This window comes from Colletotrichum destructivum, chromosome 1 (assembly GCF_034447905.1).
Source record: "Colletotrichum destructivum chromosome 1, complete sequence".
Lineage (NCBI taxonomy): Eukaryota > Fungi > Ascomycota > Sordariomycetes > Glomerellales > Glomerellaceae > Colletotrichum > Colletotrichum destructivum.
The window spans coordinates 2,799,837-2,817,999 of record NC_085896.1 but is presented as its reverse complement, the minus strand read 5'-3'; the positions used below and the strand labels follow the sequence as shown (position 1 = coordinate 2,817,999).

The following is an 18,163-nucleotide window of genomic DNA, read 5'->3' as shown; positions in this document are numbered from 1 at the left end:
GGACAGTCACACCAAGGCAGGCGGCACTTGGTTGTCCTTCTCGCTGATTCTCTCCCATCTCTCTTCCCACTGCTGCATTCGTCCTCGTCTCAAAACAGATACACACGCCTCTTCCCATTCTACTGCCTGCCTTTTGGCCGTGCTCATCCTACGCTCCATCGCCACCTCTCCTTCATTGTGCTTTGAGTATGCCCCCTGTTCTTCCGGCCCCACTCGGCCGTTTAACGCCTATCCCATCCCGTCCCATTTCTCTTCCTCCTTCTACCTTCCGCCTTATCCTGTCCATCCACATCCGTTTCTCAGCCACACGTCTCATGGTGTGCCTTCGCTTTTCTCACCCCTACCCGTCCCTTGCCCGTCTCTTTTTTGATCACCATATCGCACCTACAGGTACCTTCCCGACCTTGGAGATCCAACTTGAGCATCACCGCCTTGGCGCTATAACCTCTCGGGAGGGAAGGTGCCTCTCTGACTTCACTCCGCCTCGGTTCACCTCACCTCATGCTGCTAAGCACGGCTTTGCTTCGCAAGGGCGTCGGGTCAAGGGAACGGATCCCACTAGAGACGGGAGAAACACAGAGCACACGTCCTCTCTGTCCACCTTGTCATCGGCCAGCTCCCCGCTGCTGCAAAAGATGGGCAGGGACGGAACCAGACCTAGAGGTAGGTAGGTACCCGCGGGAAGGTAGCATGGCGGCGCCTTTGCTGCGACGCTAAACCCTTCCACTTGCAGTGCATGTCCTTCTGAACTTGGGGCAAAGGGCTGACTGGGGTCGTGTATTTCATCTGTCTTGTGGCCTTGATATATCACTGGACTTGGCCTTTGCGGACTTCGACCAGGAGACAAGAAGTCTGTCTACCTGGCTCATTCCAGGCCTGTTGGTAGCCATCTGCGTCGTTTCCCCCTTGGCCTCTACGTTCGCGCGCGCGCACGCGTATGTGTGCAAACACCACACCGTACGATATCGGCCTGCCTTGGGCATTGTGCGGTGGATGCGGTCCCGTTACCCTCCATCGATCATCCCCGTCTCGTGAACTCTGGCTTTGGGATTCTGTTGAAGAAAGACTGGGGAATCGTCGTCTTAGGACCCAGCCCCTCATTGCATAGTGGCTCCACCCTTGGACGAGACAGCACTCACCAAAGTCGCTGGAGCTTTGGGGTTTTCTAACTTCTCTCCACCTTGCTTGTGCCTCGCAATGCTTTGGAGCAGCAGCAGCGGCAGTGGGAGCACCGACTAGTATCTGCTTCCGCTTCGGGACATCACCTCCAATGTGATCGTTAAACCACCCCTCCTTTTTACCGACACCATTCGGAAATATACAAGGCAGGAACAAGCCAGGGCAAGCAGGAGCCCAACGACAACCCCAAGATTCGCTTTCACCACCTGCTTGACGGTCGACAAGGGAAAATGGAAAAGGCAACCCAGAGATCAAGTATCAAGCCATCACTTACCATGTCGATTCGTTGCCCCTTTGCCTTCGCCTTACTCTGACTAGTCTAGTCTTCGTTCTTCCTGTACAGTATCCTGAGGCGCCTGAGCTTAATCTTGCTGGACGTTCTTCCCCCTCCATCTAATCCTTGCCTTCCACCAGCAACAACATAAAATGACTACCAGAAATACCGGACTACAACGCAAGACCCTGTCCTAGCGATGGTGCCGTGCTGAGCTGTACCGCCTGATACCATATGCTTCTGCATCAGTCGTGGGGTCTTGACATTCGGTACTCGGGCCTTACTCTTCCCTTACATAGGGGACTGCTGACTTACAAAGAGAAGAAACTGCCTCCGCCAAGAACCTGCGCCATTGACATGTAAGTCCCACCATGTCCACACAGACTGGTACGAATACCAAGCCAAAGCTGTACAGAGGCAGGACATAGCTAACTGTGCAGGCCATTCGTTGCAAAACAAGGCCAAACCGAACACAAGACATAGGTACATTCAGGGTGCAAATGGTGCACTGCCAGCTGGCAGGCATATCAATTTGTTTAGTCGCTTCGAGCCAAGTCCGGATTCCTCGACTTATTCTTGCCGTGTGGTCTTTGCACTCTGTGTTGTGTATGCGTGGTTGTGTGTCAGTCTCATCCAGCCCAGTCCCATTCGAGTCGAGTCGAGTTGAGTCGAGTCGAGTCGAGAGTCCTTGCACCTGCACTTGGGCTTGCAACTACTGGGATCGGTGGCCATTGGGCACTTGCACCTCCTCTTTCTTGCTCTGTGTTTGGTTCTGTTTGTGTGTCTCGGTGCTCTCCCCCCTCTCCCTCTCCCTCCCTCCCTCCCTCCTCCTTGTCCTCGTCCTCGTCGTGCTCCTCTTCTTCTTCTTCTCCATCTTCTTGTTCTGCTTTTTGTTCTTCTTCCTCTCCTTCCCCTGATTTGTTCTCTCTGTCTTGTTCACCCTAGTTCCTACTACACTGCTTGCAGTGGCTTGCAGCGGCTTGCAGCGAGCGTGCAGAGTCATATCTCTCGATCGCCCGCTTTCTGATCGCCGAGTGTTCCCCCAGCATCTTGGATCCCCCCTTCTACCCACACACACCCTCTCTTTCTCTCCCATCATTTAAATCTTCTTTCCCTCCTTCCTTGCAGCCCACTCCCTCCCTCACATACTCTCGCTTCTCTTTCCTCACCCCCCCCCCCCCCCCCCCCCCACCCTCTTCCACCCCGACACCCCACTCTCACTCTCTCTCTTCATCTCCATATTCAGCATTCACCCCACCCCCCCTCCCCGGTTTCCTACTTGCCGGCGACAAGACGGTCTGCTCTGGGTAGTGTTTCTTTGCGTCCCAGTTCCATCGCCGTGCGCCGCAGTCTCCTCCGCCTTGTCCTGCCTCCACATCCAACCGGCTCTGCTTTCTCCAAGCACAGGCACCCATCTCCATTACCGCGCCTCTCACTCGTTGCAACTGTTCAACGTGTGATGCTTGTCGCTGCAGCACCCTCCTTCTCCTCATCCTCGTCTCCTCCTGCTGCCGCTACCGCCGCCGCCGCCGCCGCCGCTCTGTGCTCTGCCCCGTCCGCCCTGTCCTGCTTGGCTCTCTGACGTACATGGTAGAGCTTCATCTGCTACCCTTGCTCGGATTCAAACAGCTTCCTGCTGTCCTCGACCACGGCACCTTGTCTGGCCCCGCCTCGAGCCTTGGGCCCGATCTGCCCTTGTCTCCTGACAAGGCCTGTTCTATCCTCATCTGCCCTTCTCGCTCGACCTCGTCTTGCTCGGCTGCCCTGGGCGAGCTCCCCTTGTTGCACCGCACCGCACCTGCGCTGCACAGCAAAGTGCATATTTCATCCAGTGTTCCGATCTTCGCGCGCGCAATTACCAGTTTTGCCGTCGGGCACCGACATCTTATAAGTCCTCCGCGATTTCCAGTCTTCATACATCAACCTCTTGTGTCCCCCCAGCTCCCGAAGCTTGTAGGAATTACACAGTTCGAGGCCCAACCGCTTGGTTCAAGAGTCAAAAACCTCCGAGGCCATCCTTCTGTTTACATCCCCCCCTCCCTAACCTCTAAATTCTAGGGGTCCCGCTCCGCATACATCAACCTTTCAACTACCAACCTTCATCGTACACGTTCTTTCTTTCACTCATACCCTCTCCCACAACTCTCTCACTCCTCCGCTCAGCCCGTCGCACACCTTTCTCTCGTCGTACGCCCTGCCTCGGAACGGATTCGACCATCGTGGTTCGTATACATACACGTACAACCCCGTTCGACCACCGGCAGCCACACCGCGTCTCGTTCGACCACCAGGACCAGAGAGGGAAACCAGAGCACGCTGCTAACAACACCGCCCGTGCTGCGCTTGACAAACCTTAAAACACTGGATCTTGCCATCAACCTTCCGGTTCCTGGTCCACGCAAGCCACAAACCTCTCTACATACGCACCTGCGGACCGCTGTCGTCTTGTCTGCCGCACCGTGCTGCTGCTTCTGCTGTCCGCACATATCCCACCCCCAAGCCTCGCCCTTTCCCTGGTCCAGGCAAAAAAGTTATCTTCTTTCCACATCGAGACGTATTCTCACTGCGCTGTCCCAAGCCCAAGCCCCTCTCTCAGGTTCAGGCAACTGTCGCCTTTCGACGAACCAGGTGTTGATCTCTTGTCCAACAAGAACCGAGACGAGAAAGAGGCTCTCGGGGGGAGGTGGTGCCGCAACCTGGAAACGCCAACAAGCGCAGACCGAACCAAGGTCCGAATCCAGAGCTCCACCCACGCACTGTACTTACCCTACCCATCAAGTCCCTTCCCATTTTCTTCCCCCTCTTCCCCCTTCGAAGACACACTCTTGAACCTTAGCTTTGACACATCTTGGTTTGCCTTTACGCTGTTGAAAGGCCAGCCATCCGCGCTTCTTTCAAACTCTTCTTTCTCCGTTCTCACTCGTCAACACATCGCGCCTTGTCGAAGCTCACCACCTACACAACGCGCAACAACAGCAACAACAACAACAATAACAACGCAACGGCATCATCTTCGTCCTCATTTCATTCTCATCGACGCACAAAAAACACCAGCATCACCGGCAGCGGCCTTGTCGAAAAAAGCCACTCGCAGCTAAATCGACCACGCTGCACACCTTTCTAATCCTTTCGGAGCTTCATACTCTGTTGACCATCCGCTGCCGTACTCCCAGTCGGTAAGTGGCGCCAACCTGCAATGGATTCCGCAAACGTTGGAAAAAAGTAACTTACACAATTAGACTCGACGCAACCGGGTGCCACAATGGCAAACTCCAACGTGCCTCTAAACCCAACCTTCTTTGGCCATGTTGCCTCCACTTTGGATGCTCTGGTTCTGTTTGAAGCATGCTTAAGCAGTGCCCTGCATCACGTCCCTCGACGACCTCACGACCGGGAACGTCAGGATCTTATCAAAAGCGGAAACGTCTTCATCTACGAGGAACACTCGTCCGGCATCAAGCGCTGGACCGACGGTGTTGCATGGAGCCCCAGCAGAATCCTGGGCAACTTCCTCATCTATCGCGAGCTCGACAGACCTTTCCCTCCTGGCGAGAAGAAGCGCGCCATGAAGCGCAACAAGAAGCCCACTGGCGTGACCAAGCCCGAGATCACACGTCAGGGAAGTGTCAACGGGGCGGGCGCCAATATGGGCATGGGGGATGGTTCGCAGGGCAACAAGGAAGCGGAACGCGCCCTCATAGGATCCCTGGTCGACTCATACCCCTTCAAGGAGAACGGCTTGGTGAAGAAGACAATCAGTGTTACGTACCAAGGCGTGCCGCATCATCTGGTGTCCTACTACAACGTCGAGGATGTTACAGAAGGAAAGCTTATGACGCCTTCGAAAGACCATCAGCTCTCAACAATCATTCCCCGCGGGGAGTTGATCATGTCCCAGAACTTCCGGGCTCCCATCGACGAGGTCGAAATGGACGACTCGCGTGGCCCTCACGGCCTTTTCACTCATGCATACCCAGTCAATGGCCACCATCACCAGAGCCTGTCGCGGGCCATGTCAGTGCCCTCATTGCATCACATGGGCGGCGGCATGGGCGGTCCCCAATTCGGGCAACCGCCCTACATGTCATCGTATTTGAGCAGTGTCCCGGGATCTGTCAGTAACGTGGGCTATGCGCAAAGCCAGCACCCAAGCTACGGTTACGATAACATTAGCCGGACCAGTCGGTATCCTTCTAGTGCCGGGTTGGCTCCCGACATGTCGCGAACCATGGCCCTTGAGTCGCAGCATCATCCTAGGCGGCACTCAACAGCTTACGAACCTACATCGGGACCAGATATGAGTCTTGCCAGCAGCTTGCCGGCCGTTCCGACGGACGCTTCACGGGGGATGGGAGGAGGCTACATGAGTTCGATGCTGTACTCGCAGCAACGCGTTCATGACCTGTCGCCGCACGAAGCTTTTCCCTCCCCCTCCCCCCGAAATGTCCACTCGGAATCGAGTATAGGTGGCGACCGATCGATACAATCCTTTGACGGACTGAGCAGTCGTGAGACCTGGAATTCATTCGAACCACTAGAGGATGACCAGGGACAGTATATCTCCCAGGGAAATGCGGCTTGGCCAGGTAGCAGCAGTAACTCACTGGGCAGAACCTGAATAGGTGCGAGAATAGGCGCATGCAAGTTCCAGCCACCGCAGTTGCTCAACGCCGATGGGCGTTTGTTGTGAGAAGAGGACCCAACTATGATGTTAGGTCCAACAGAGGATCGCCCCTGAACGACAGTGTGGAAATGTTGCGGGGTTAAAAATCCTTCAGTTACAGAGCAAGAACAAGAAGATCAGGCGCTAGTCAAGGCGTGCAGTACCAGAACAGCGCGGCGTCGAGGTTACGGTTTGCGACGAGGTTGTACCGTCCGGAAGAAGAAAAACAGCGAAGAGGTCCCCGAGGTTAGGCGGATGCGCCCCCACGGCGCACCCAGGAAGTATCTTGGAGATGGAGAAAAGTCCAGGTTGCGAGATATATGCTATAAAAAAAATTGCTATGAAAAAGTTTACCTCTCATCACAGTCTGCAACCCTTCATGTATGTTCCAAATGTGCCACGCGATCATGCATCATCTCGCGCGCGTGGGTGCTTGCAGGTAGTTTGTTCCTGCTTGGTGATATCACTAAGTCTCATCGTGTAGTCGACAATTGCATATTGTCATTTTCTTGGACCTACTTTATACATAGCTATGTACATGATTCTAAAGTACATTAGCTTCGTTAGCCATGCGAATTCAACAAATATATGCAAGTAACAGACGAATTTACACAGGGATTAGTGACGACACTGACTGAGCGGTGCAGTTCACGGGCCAATGGCAAGCCAGCTTACTAAAGTTCAAGGGACATTTTCCCACATCAACCCTCATAAGCTGCTTGTGAGGCAAAGGTCCGTATCAGACCGGGCGTGACGAAACGAAGCGAAGTTGGTGCACGCGTCCAAGTCGGGCTCCGGGAACGACAACAAGATGTTGCTCCTGAGGTTCGGTGGTAGAAGGACATTGGTGCAATGCAGTCATCTGCCCGGCAGTAGTATCGGCAGCAGCATCGGCAGCAATCGTCTTCTTCATACATTCCCTTCGTCATCGACGTACCGCCAGCCTTCACTCAGGCGAGTTGCCATCCCCACCACCACCTCGAACATCGCCAACGGCCCCCTGCGCCCATGCCCTGGACATGTGGCCCTCTACGCATCTGAGAGTGATGGCAAACCGCCCAGGTATGCTCAAACGGCTCACCGACACTGCTTTTTGAAGCCCAACGGACTAACTCCTGTCGCACACAGCACGGCGAGCAAGATCGCAGCGAAGCTCCCGACGCTCCCGAAAAACATTCATGAAGACATCCGAACCCTGCCGAACCTGCTGACGCTCTCTCGTCTCGTCGCCGCGCCCTTCGTCGGCTACTTTATCCTCCATGACCAACACGCCTGGGCGCTAGGCCTTTTCGCATATGCAGGAGTGACGGACCTGCTGGACGGCTGGATCGCGCGGCGGTGGAAGCAGCAAACGGTCGTCGGTACCGTTATCGATCCCATGGCCGACAAGATGCTCATGACCATCTTGACGGTGTGTCTGGCTGCGCAGGGGTCGCTTCCGGGTGAGTTGTGTGGTCTCTCTCTTTGCTGCCAATGTTACACACATGATGTTGGATTGGTTGGGTCGGGGCACGATAGGAGAGAAGAAACCCCCCATGTGAGTGATGAGTGGAAAGAATACGTTTGGCTGACCTTTGTTAGTGTGGCTCGCGACCATCATCCTCGGCCGCGACGTCGGCCTCGCCATGTCTGCCATTTACTACCGCTGGATTTCCCTGCCGCCTCCCAAAACCTTTGCACGATACTGGGACTTTTCACTGCCCTCAGCCGAGGTCCGTCCTACAACGATAAGCAAGTACAACACGTTCCTCCAGCTCGTTCTCATCGGCATGACGACTGCCGCCCCTGTTTTCAGCTATGATATCTCGACGCCGTTGACCATCATGCAGTATGTCCTTCCCCCTGTCCCTTGCTGCTGTTGAACAGTGACGGTGGTCGGCACCCAGAAGCTAGGGATTGTGACTTTGCTGACCTCGGCAATAGGTACATCGTAGCTACCACAACTGTCTGGAGCGGCGCGAGCTACATATACACCAAGGACGCGGTCAAGATCCTGACCTCGCCCAAGACACCGCCCACCAAGGGTTGAGCAGTCTGGCCGCTCTCTCGTGAGCTGCTGCTGTCCTTGAACATGGGAACCTTCGCATTACTGAAGATTGCACGAGGCCTGTACCGTCTCACTCGTCGAAAACTCCGCACCTCGCCCATCAAGGGAACACCGGAAGACATTGCATTCCGAACCCCATTCGCAACCGTCTCGGAGCAAGCAGGTTGTAACATTTACACATTACAGGGGGCGTTGTGGGTAGTGGTTGCTGTAAATATAAAATTTGTACAGTACGATTACAGAGAGTAACACATATATGCACAAGCGCGGTGCAGCTGAACGGCCCTAAGCGTTTTATCCAGCGCTTGCCGAATGCTTTTGAGGCTTTGGCTTCGTTTTCTTCTTCCTTTTTTTTTTTATCTTTCTTTCTACACCTCCAGCCTCTTCACCGGGCTATCATGTAAGAGAAGCAACGCCATCCTTCCCAATGGTCGCTTTCTTCGTCTGCCATGACTTGGACGTGCTCGCGATCGCCTTGCTCCGCTGTTCGCGTTGAATATAGCCAAGCAAACGAATACAACCGGACGGCGTGATGCCTTCTAAACGTCGGGCCTGGGCCAGAGTCTCGGGCATTGTCGCCTTCAAGACGGCCTTCTCGGCCATGGCAAGTCCCGGGACCTTGTCATAGTCGACCGTGGCCGGCAGCCGTAGGCTCTCGTCCCTAGCAAAGATCCTTTGGTCGGCGAGCTGGCGCTTAATGAAGGGCGCATATGTCGCCTCGATGTGTACGCGAGACCTGATGCGCTCAGGAAAGGCCTCAATGCCGGGCACCGCAACAGCAACCTGATCCATGGTCACGTTGCGCAGCCGCAGCATATCTGTCGCGTCACGTCGGGTTGTGTCCTCCTTGACCTTGAACCCTTGCCTCATCCATTCAGAACCGCTCTTTCTCGTCGTCGAGAGCAGCGCCATGATATCGTTCATCTGCTGCTTCTCATCATTAAACGCCGTCCACCGCTTGTCCGACACGACGCCCCATTCTCGCCCCTGTTCCGTCAGCCTGAGGTCAGCGTTATCGGCGCGCGACGTCAGCCTGTATTCGCTTCTGGTCGTGAACATTCTGTAAGGCTCGGTCACACCCTTTGTGATGAGATCGTCAATCATGATGCCGATGTAACCGTCGGCTCTGGACACCGGGGCCGGGGTGAGACCAAGGGCGGATCGACCGGCGTTGATGCCGGCAACGATGCCTTGTCCAGCTGCCTCTTCATAACCGGTGGTTCCATTAATTTGGCCCGCTAGAAATAGACCAGCAATATTCTTCGTCTCGAGTGTCGCCTTGAGGCTTCGAGGGTCGATGTAATCATACTCAACGCCGTAGCCCGCCTGTGTCATGACGCAGTTTTCCAGTCCTGGAATGGAGCGCAATATCTGTTCCTGCGCCTCAGGCGGTACGGTCATGGATAATCCGTTGGGGTATACTAGGTCACTGTCAAACCCCTCGGGCTCCAACCAAACGATATGCCTATCCTTGTCAGAGAACCGAACGATTTTGGCCTCTAATGATGGGCAGTATCTCGGGCCCCTGATCGTTTCTCGAATATGAATGGTCTTGTCCAGGTTGTCCCGCACAATCGCGTGTGTCGCCTCGTTGGTGTAAGTGACATGGCACGACATCTGCTCCTCGACGGCGACGCGATCGTTCAAAAAGCTGAAAGGCATGGGTGGGTCGTCGCCAAGTTGCTTCTCGAGATTCGTGTAGTCTATGCTGTCCTTGGCGATACGCGGTGGCGTTCCCGTTTTGAGTCTCCCCAGACGGAAGCCGGCGTCTTTTAGCGACTTGCTCAGGCCGAACGACGCATCTTCTCCAATGCGCCCTGCTGGATAGGCCTTCAAGCCAATATGAATCTCGGCGCTGAGGAATGTGCCGGTTGTAATGATGACGGCGCTCGTCGGAAGAACTTCACCGGATTCGAGGCGCACTCCCGTGATCTTACTCTGAGGAGAGCCTGCGGTGCCGGGATTTGCGCTCGTAACAATGTCCGACACGCTGCCGAAGACTATCGAGAGGTTGGGACACGTTTCTAGCTCGTCCCTCATGTGCTTCTGGTAGAGTTTACGGTCGATTTGTGCTCGGGGACCCTGTGGGAAAGAGAATTAGCAATACGCCTTTAGCCGGCTTGGTGGAAAGTGAGCTTCTTCGTACCCACACCGCGGACCCCTTGGCCCGGTTTAGGACTCTAAACTGCACGCCGGCTTTGTCGATGATTCTACCAGCTAACCCATCGAGAGCATCGATCTCTCGGAGGATGATTCCCTTGCCGACGCCTCCAAAGGAAGGGTTGCAGGAGCAAGTGCCAAGATTCTCAATCTTGGGGGTAACGAGAGCTGTTCGCGCGCCTGCTCGGGCGGCGGCGGCGCATGCTTCTGCGCCGGCGTGGCCGCCTCCTACAACGACAACATCAAATGGTCTTTACTACACATTAGCGAGTATGCTATAGCAGCTCGAATGTTGGTTTGCGAACCTGGTGCCTTCTGCGACGTCTGCGAACCCTCGCCTGCCGGAACACAACGATGCATTAACATGTCGCAGCCCTCGAACAACGTTACGCGGTCGCAGCTTTAACGCCGCGGAAAGGGATCGCATCGTTCGCTAAATGAGATCTGGGCGTGTTCTAAGTACGGCTGCAGAACGCGATCTCGGGGGGCTCGGGTTACTCTTCGGCGTGGTGGCGATCTCGAGGTCACACTACCTAATGATGCACTTTCCAGGTTTCTAATTATTTGCCTGTCTGTCAGGATTTCTTCACCCCTTAGTGTCACAGTGCAGCACAGTGGTGGTGGCATCGTCGGTGCACGGCAACTACAACCACCGACGACAGACCTGGGCGCACCTCGTCCTCGTGGTTGGTTACTGCATTTGAACAATAAACACACATACCTTTAATGATACGTATACGCTTTCTTGAACTCAAATCTAGAACTCATTTGAGAACCAAACATCGACAAATCTAGGCTTGCAACACAGCTACCTCAAGTCTGTACTTTGCACTGCAGCTTTCGTATAACAATCCACAATATTAGAATTTTAGGCACATACGACCATACCCACTGGAAAACTCGGGATCCCGTCCGCTCTCCCATAGATAAGCCAGTGAGGGCCGGATTAGTAGTTGGGTCGGTGACGACCAGCGAATACCTGGTGTTGTATGTTACTTTTGGTTGTAGTTTTGGCAATCCTGTCCATCAAACGAACGACACAGTATTCGTAGTACGTTCATGGGTTTCGATCATAACTGTCCATTCCGCCCAGTGCTCCCCGCCGTTGACTTCTCCCCTTTGAACCCAAGTAGAGTGTCTGTTACGTGTTTGGATTCCCTTTAGAGAAAAGACAAACTAAGGGTTTGCTGTGCCGCAACATGCTAGTACATAACCTATGATGCTCGCTCTTCCTTTTGCCAACTTCTCTGTCTCGCAAATCGGGGCTCTCGAACCGGCACCCTATCGCCTCGCCCCCGGTTTTTGACTCTCAGGCCAAGATGCCACGGCGTCTTCGACCTCCTCGAGAAATGTTGCCGAGTTGTGGATCGTTGTACCTCCAAGGACCAAGCGCACTCCAGGCGAGCTTGCGTTGATTGTTGCAACTGTCTTGGCCTCCTCATACGTCGCACCCCCAACGATGAAGATGATGATATCTTGAGGCTTATCTCGAGTGGTACCCCCGCCCTCGACGAAGGGATATTGTTGCTCTTTGAGCTTTCCTCGAATCAGGTTCTGGAGAGTGCTTTCAAGCAGGGGACTGTGCTGGGTGTAAACGTTCTCGACACCCTTGAGCCCCTTGAACCGGTTGCTTGCACCTCCGAAGATGCCGGCCCCCTCAAAGATGTCTGTGATACCTGTTTGAGACTGCTGTAGAGAAGATTGATATGCCACAAGTTTGGCGACAAGGTCCGCTCGCCGTACCGAAACACCGCCAGCCGCTACCAAGAGATCAACAAGCATGGGCAGTGCATTGGAAGGGTTGCGTTCATATCGCAGCGCATAAAGAGCAACGAGAGCAACCTTGCTGTCGCTCGTCACCCTGGGTGACTGAATTAGTTTTTGGATGTTCTTTAAGAGAGCCGCGTATTAGCCTTCGTAGGTCTGAGATAGCGTGACTTCTTGCGGCACCTACCTTTACATCAGCTGCGTGGTTGTCATTACACGCAAGACTTTGCTCAAGTTCGCTGACCTCGAGCAGATTCTCGGCGCCGACCCGCCTGCTCAGCTCTGAGACCAATGTGACGTGTTTGCTCACGTTTCCGGAGAGTTTGCGAAATTCGGGGTACTCTTCGATGAAGCGTTTCATGTCCGAGATAGATTCGATATTGGCGCTGTTCTGCGTCTTGGACTGATACTGTTCGACGTAATCCTTGATGTTACCGCCTAGGTCGCCAAAGTTGAGGTACATGTTCTTCTTGAAGAAAGGGTCCTGGTCTTGTGACAAGACGATCTCCTTGAGCTCCGGACGAATGTCCGGCACGTCACTGAGATCAACCCGGCCATTGGTGATGCCGAGTAGATGATGCACCATGGCTTGATAGGTCCATTGGGTGAGCAGGGGCGTTGCTGGGTCTTCGCGCCGGTCAAGAATGAGGAGAATAGGAGGTGTGTCCACCTTCCTGAAGTCAAAAAGCTGTTCCTCCTGTGTGATGCGATATCGTATCTCTGTTGCCAGCTTTTTTGTAAGAGGGCTGTTCCTGGCGTACCTAATCAAAGGCTTCTTTTTGAGGGCGAGTAGGACGGCGACGAGTCCGTCGGCACTTCTTTGAAGGGCGTCGGGGTTCCAAGTTTCCGGGTTGCTTCCCCAGAGACGCTGGTGGGGAAGGCCGAGACCGAGCGAGAACAGATCGGGATTGATGACAATGAAGTCGGCAAAATGCTCCTGAACAAGCTTGACGACTTCATGGTCGTCGGCCTCGGCGAGCCTCTCTAAAGACGACTTCTTGACGACGTTGGTGAAGTACAAGTGGTACTCGCCATATTTAGGCTCTCGCAACTCGTCGATTAGGAGCTGGATCGAGTCGGGTGACGGGCGAACAAGACAAAGACACCGGAGATGGCGCATTTTCTCTCTGTTGGAGTTGTCGATCCGGTCGATAAGATAGACCTCATGGTTCAGCAACGCTGACTGGGTGATAGCTGTGGACACGATAGGAACTGTCTCCCGGTCCAGCAGTAGAACCTTCATTTTCGCCGACTGGGTTGTTGATGAAGGGTCGGCCGAAGATATTATGCGAGAAACATAGCCGGTAACTGCCTGTGCCACGTCCATCGTGGTTGACAGGGCAAAGGGCAAGAAACTGATGCTCGGTGAGGTGTGCCGTGAGCTCGAGGGAGGGAGAAGGAGATGTATCTCCGCGGCGTGTCTAGTTCCGTCTTTGACTACGGACGACTATTTTCAGGAGTAACAGCGGGATCGCACGAATTACGAGATGGTTTTCGACACGTTGAGTGTAACGCAAGCTGGATCGGTAACTGAGGTGGGTGGAACGTGGTTGAAGCAGTTGTGATCATAAGTCGTTGGTGCATTCATCTGTCGATAGGTACCTAGATGGGATACGTAGCTAGCCGGGGCAGCTTGCCTGAGCTCATCCTGCCTGGCTGGCAAGGTATCCAGTAAAATGTACCATGCCTAGCGCTCCCGGACACAGTGTAAACAGCCGTGCGAGAGCTGGACCGTCTGCAAGCGGCACGCAAGTGAGACGAGACACATGTTCGACAAGGTGAAGGGAATGGTCAGCTTTTTCACAGTGCAAATTGATCAAACGGGCACTTTGCCTCATCCTTCCTTGGTTTTTTACGGTGCAATGTGCAGTTCTCATCACATCTCCAAGTTGATGCCGGGTCTTCATCAAGTCTCAATCAAGCCCAATCTATCAAAGCCGGTTAGTGTACCTAATAAAAATTATCAGCCAGAATAGTAGTAGGGACGCTCTTGCCCATCATCAACCGGCTCGCCTTCAGCCACGAACGGAGAGCATGGCGACACTGTCTACGGACATTTGCCCAGTCAAGGCAGAGCCGACGTAAGTTCTTTATCCATCTCAATGCACGCTCCCGTTTTCAATTTTTTCTTGTACCAAGAGCCACTTCACCTGCTGATTTGCACTGAATTAGCCTGTCGTTTACGCAAGGCCTCATACTGGGCCAGCTGTCGGTGGTCTTGGTACTTGCCGCCTTTATCAAATTCTTCATATTTGGCGACCCTCCTTCACCCGAGGTGACAGCCTCCCTGAGAGCAACAGAGCGCCGGTCCAGAACATTGGCCCATAAGCGCTCTTTACTCAGTCTACGGACTGCAAGTGCGAAGCAGGGCCAGCAGACACTCAACCGCAAAAAGTCAAGTGTTCTCCGCAATCCTCCCAACCTGACCATCGGCTCCATCCTCAGCAAGACCTACTACAATGTCGACAGTCACCAGCCGGAAAGTTTAGACTGGTTCAATGTTCTTGTTGCGCAAACCATCGCCCAGTTTCGGAGCGACGCACAACATGACGACGCCATCCTGAGCTCTCTGACTAAGGCGCTCAACGGCGGCTCAAGGCCCGACTTCGTCGACGAGATCCGCGTGACTGAGCTGAGCTTGGGAGAAGACTTCCCCATTTTCAGCAACTGTCGCATCATCCCTGTGGATGAAGATGGATTGAGCTTGGGCAACGGCAGGACACTCGACGGCAACGCGGCGACGAGAGAGGGGGCGAAGCTACAAGCACGGATGGACGTTGACCTCAGTGACATGTTGACTCTCGCCCTTGAGACGAAGCTCCTCCTGAACTACCCCAAAAAGCTCAGCGCGGTACTACCTGTGGCCCTCTCCGTATCGGTCGTCAGATTTAGTGGCACGCTGTCCATCTCCTTCATTCCCAGCAATCCCTCTCAATCAACTCCTACCATGATGACCTTCAGTTTCATGGACGATTATCGTCTCGACCTATCAATTCGGAGTCTGCTTGGGAGCCGATCAAGGCTTCAGGATGTCCCAAAGATCGCTCAGCTGATCGAGGCACGCCTCCACCGTTGGTTCGACGAGCGGTGCGTGGAGCCTAGGTTTCAGGAGATTGCCTTGCCAAGCCTGTGGCCACGCAAGAAGAACACCAGAGGACCAGAAGACGGCTTGGCTGAGACCAACGCGTCAGTGGGCAGGGCGAAGGGGAAAGATATCAATCAAGATCTCCGAGCGGAGGCTCGAAGAGAGGTCGAGGCTGAGACTCGTACCGGCCGGGAGCATGATTCGCTTCGTCGGAGGAGGATGCGGACCGAGGATGACTTTGCGATGCCGGGCTCGTTGTCCGGGTTAGATGTCGACATAAGGACATGAAGTCCTCTTTCGGGTCGCCTCTACTATGACTATTGTACACAAGGAGCTTCTCAAAACCCCTCCTGCACCAGCGTCAATGAGCTCTCAGTCAAGGGCAGCAAGCCTCTCCACCAAGAGAAGGCACCGGCGAACAAAAGCACATAATAAATAACTGTCCACTTCCGGCCATTGGCTTGTGTGTCGCGTCCATGAGCGTGCCAATAGGGCTCGACGACGCCCCAGAAACGAGGGAGACCCATTGCGTTGCAGAATGCGTGTATCAACACGATGGCCAACAAGCTTCCCGACCGCAAAAAGAGGAACGTGGCATAGGCGCCGAATAGAGACGTATAAGCAAACTGAATGACGGAACGGGCTACCGCGGCCACGAGGGGCACCTTGGGGTGGGTGATGCGGAACTCGTAGAAATGGTGGACGTGGGCGAGCCCAAAGATGACGGGGGACCAAAAGATGATCTGGGTCAACGACATGTGAGCGCAGAGGAGCAATGGGACAGAAGCGGAGCGGAACAGCATCTCTTCGGTCAGAGGCCCCTTGAGTCCATGTAAGTATCTTATCAAAACCGAGCAGTGCCACAGGGGAGATGCCACATACCATGACAATGTTTCGCCAGGTTGTCCACTGCGTCCAGACGCGCACCAGGGCACCAAAGGCTCGCCAATCTTCCCAACCGCCATCAATGAGGAGAGTCTCGTAGAGGGGGGCAGCGAATAGGATCGCGGTGAGAGCCAGACATGCGGCAGACTCGACGATGCCCAGTGGCCAGTATCCCATGGCATGGAGAGGGCTGAACGGCAAGGCACCGTCAGGAAGGCGAGCCAGGATGACATATGTCAAGACGGAGCATAATGCGGTGGAACAAAGAACGGAGGTGATGCGGGTGCGGATGACGACGGGGTCATCTCGAGAGAGCGTCGGTGAGGGCCGGCTGGCGGGTGATATGTAGAGAGGTAGTACGTAGATGGCAGTGTAGACGACCTTGGGATCTATGAGTTGGTGACTCGGAAACGAGGCGACCGGAGAGGATGCAGTGAGTGGAGGGATTCGGTACATACTAGCATTGCGCATGCCGTGAGAGGTTGCAATGACGCCGGTTGCGAGTCGGAAGGGCCGGTGCCGGGCCCGAAACCGAATCTACTGACGGAAGCCATAGGAGCGGCCGGTCCAGGTCCGGAGTGGTTGATGCCGTGGAAAGTTGTTGCAGTATGGGTGGCCGGGAAAGAAGTCGGCGGCTTCAGTGCCGAGACGAACGAATGTGCTGCAGCTATTCCCAGCGTGGCACGGTTGCCCTGGATGTTTGGTAAACAATAGCCGCGCTTGGTGAGGCCAAAAAAAGCACCTAGGTACCTCACATTCACAGGTACCAATCTACCTACCCAGGAACCTGGGCAGACTCGTCCGCTTACATAATATAGCTTTGCATTTCCCCCTGCATGCAGCTGGCTACATACTTTAACGCGCGCAACACAAGACATGCAGTAATTTGACGCCCGTTTCAGTTCTGAACAACCGCCGCACTTCTTACGCTCCCAAGTTGCAAGCAGCGTGACTCTGCAGGTTACCTGACAGCTTGGTAGGTCAGTCAACCAAAACCATCGGTTGCCTAACGTGCTCATAGTCGCCCAGGTGCGGATCTGCGCTCATCCAGTGATTCCTCCCCAAGCCTGTCCTTAGGATTCTGCAGCCGTCACCACTTCAGGCCTGGCGTACCCAGGCAGCTGTCTCAACCGTCCCAACGAGGTTCCAGTCTCACTTGTGTGAAGTGGAACGCCCCGCAAACACCCGTGTTGAAAAATAGAGCCAGGCACGTCTCAGCCTGTCAACATGGGCGGCTGCTGAGGTCATCCGTATTTGTCTCGGCTGCACATTCTGGAATGATGGAATTTTGTGTGGGGGGTTTTCTTTTTGGTGGTCGGATAGACAGACCGTCCCTGCCCCGGCGCCGCTGCATGCTGCTTCATTGCCATCTACGCTCTCACACCTTCGTGTCAGGGCTAGGAAATTGAGTGCTGCGTTGTCACGAACCTGCAGACTGCAAAGTCCATAAACCAATTTCCTTAAGCTGCAGCAACAGCTGCCACTGTCGCCACTCAGCCAATACACTGTTAGAGGCTTGCGACCGAGAGAAGAACAGAGGGCGGAACAACCACATTGCATGCTGAGCACTTTGACCAATCATGAGAGCCAATTCACGTACTGATGAGCGTAAGCAAATCATAGCCATCCATTGGCAGCATGGGCTCTTCTTGAAGGCTTGAATCGCTGCCGCTGGTCACCCCTTAAACCCGCTTCTGTCTTGCAGGCTGGGTGAGTGCCGCTGAAATTAATCCCTCTTGTCAGCCAGTCGCGCGGGTGCGCAGTACACTAGACAGGCTTCCCTTGCCTCTCCCATTTCCGCCCATGCGAGAAGGACCAGTTTTTGTTTCCTTGGGCGGATTGCACAACAACGGATTGGTATTCTGGTCGTCTTGTGCAGGCCAACAACCCATCTCTGACGGGTCAACGACGTCGCCCGTCCTGCCGCTTCCTCTCGCAACGAGAAGATAAACAACCTCTGGCGGTCGGACTCACCTGTCGAAGGCTCAGAGCTGCCCGGTGCTGACGTAAAGATGACCGACGTTTCGGATCTGGACGTACCGTCACGGCAACGGACCACCGAGCACTGAGAACAGATGCAGCGCCGTTGAATACGGGGTGCAC

General features: G+C 54.5%; 7 protein-coding genes across 7 annotated transcripts; 4 read left to right on the top strand and 3 right to left on the bottom strand.

Moving 5' to 3' along the window:
* Window positions 1-3,040: 3,040 nt before the first annotated feature.
* CDEST_00856 (uncharacterized protein) lies at window positions 3,041-3,512 on the top strand (the record flags this gene model as incomplete). Its single annotated transcript, XM_062917015.1, has 1 exon — window positions 3,041-3,512. The coding sequence occupies one exon, from the start codon at window positions 3,041-3,043 to the stop codon at window positions 3,509-3,511; it is 471 nt and encodes a 156-aa protein (XP_062773066.1). The 3' UTR covers window position 3,512.
* A 1-nt stretch (window position 3,513) lies between these two features.
* CDEST_00855 (Putative Gti1/Pac2 family protein) lies at window positions 3,514-6,527 on the top strand. Its single transcript, XM_062917014.1, has 2 exons — window positions 3,514-4,629; window positions 4,693-6,527. Exon 2 carries the CDS (start codon window positions 4,716-4,718, stop codon window positions 6,069-6,071), a length of 1,356 nt encoding a protein of 451 aa, XP_062773065.1. The 5' UTR covers window positions 3,514-4,629; window positions 4,693-4,715; the 3' UTR covers window positions 6,072-6,527.
* Window positions 6,528-6,763: 236 nt separating this feature from the next.
* CDEST_00854 (Putative CDP-alcohol phosphatidyltransferase) lies at window positions 6,764-8,541 on the top strand. Its single transcript, XM_062917013.1, has 4 exons — window positions 6,764-7,178; window positions 7,245-7,558; window positions 7,698-7,944; window positions 8,040-8,541. Exons 1-4 carry the CDS (start codon window positions 6,928-6,930, stop codon window positions 8,143-8,145), a joined length of 918 nt encoding a protein of 305 aa, XP_062773064.1. The 5' UTR covers window positions 6,764-6,927; the 3' UTR covers window positions 8,146-8,541.
* A 17-nt stretch (window positions 8,542-8,558) lies between these two features.
* On the bottom strand, window positions 8,559-10,862 carry CDEST_00853 (Putative tRNA uridine 5-carboxymethylaminomethyl modification enzyme MnmG). Its single transcript, XM_062917012.1, has 3 exons — window positions 10,629-10,862; window positions 10,310-10,574; window positions 8,559-10,245 (listed from the first exon to the last, which is right to left on the bottom strand). Exons 1-3 carry the CDS (start codon window positions 10,748-10,750, stop codon window positions 8,560-8,562), a joined length of 2,073 nt encoding a protein of 690 aa, XP_062773063.1. The 5' UTR covers window positions 10,751-10,862; the 3' UTR covers window position 8,559.
* A 457-nt stretch (window positions 10,863-11,319) lies between these two features.
* On the bottom strand, window positions 11,320-13,699 carry CDEST_00852 (Putative sec1-like protein). The gene is made up of 2 exons (XM_062917011.1): window positions 12,278-13,699; window positions 11,320-12,213 (listed from the first exon to the last, which is right to left on the bottom strand). Exons 1-2 carry the CDS (start codon window positions 13,415-13,417, stop codon window positions 11,605-11,607), a joined length of 1,749 nt encoding a protein of 582 aa, XP_062773062.1. The 5' UTR covers window positions 13,418-13,699; the 3' UTR covers window positions 11,320-11,604.
* Window positions 13,700-14,124: 425 nt separating this feature from the next.
* CDEST_00851 (Putative maintenance of mitochondrial morphology protein) lies at window positions 14,125-15,463 on the top strand (the record flags this gene model as incomplete). Its single annotated transcript, XM_062917010.1, has 2 exons — window positions 14,125-14,171; window positions 14,263-15,463. 2 exons carry the CDS (start codon window positions 14,125-14,127, stop codon window positions 15,461-15,463), a joined length of 1,248 nt encoding a protein of 415 aa, XP_062773061.1.
* A 50-nt stretch (window positions 15,464-15,513) lies between these two features.
* On the bottom strand, window positions 15,514-16,531 carry CDEST_00850 (Putative Type II CAAX prenyl endopeptidase Rce1; the record flags this gene model as incomplete). The annotated part of the gene is made up of 3 exons (XM_062917009.1): window positions 15,514-15,996; window positions 16,058-16,449; window positions 16,519-16,531. 3 exons carry the CDS (start codon window positions 16,529-16,531, stop codon window positions 15,514-15,516), a joined length of 888 nt encoding a protein of 295 aa, XP_062773060.1.
* Between the last annotated feature and the right edge of the window lie 1,632 nt (window positions 16,532-18,163).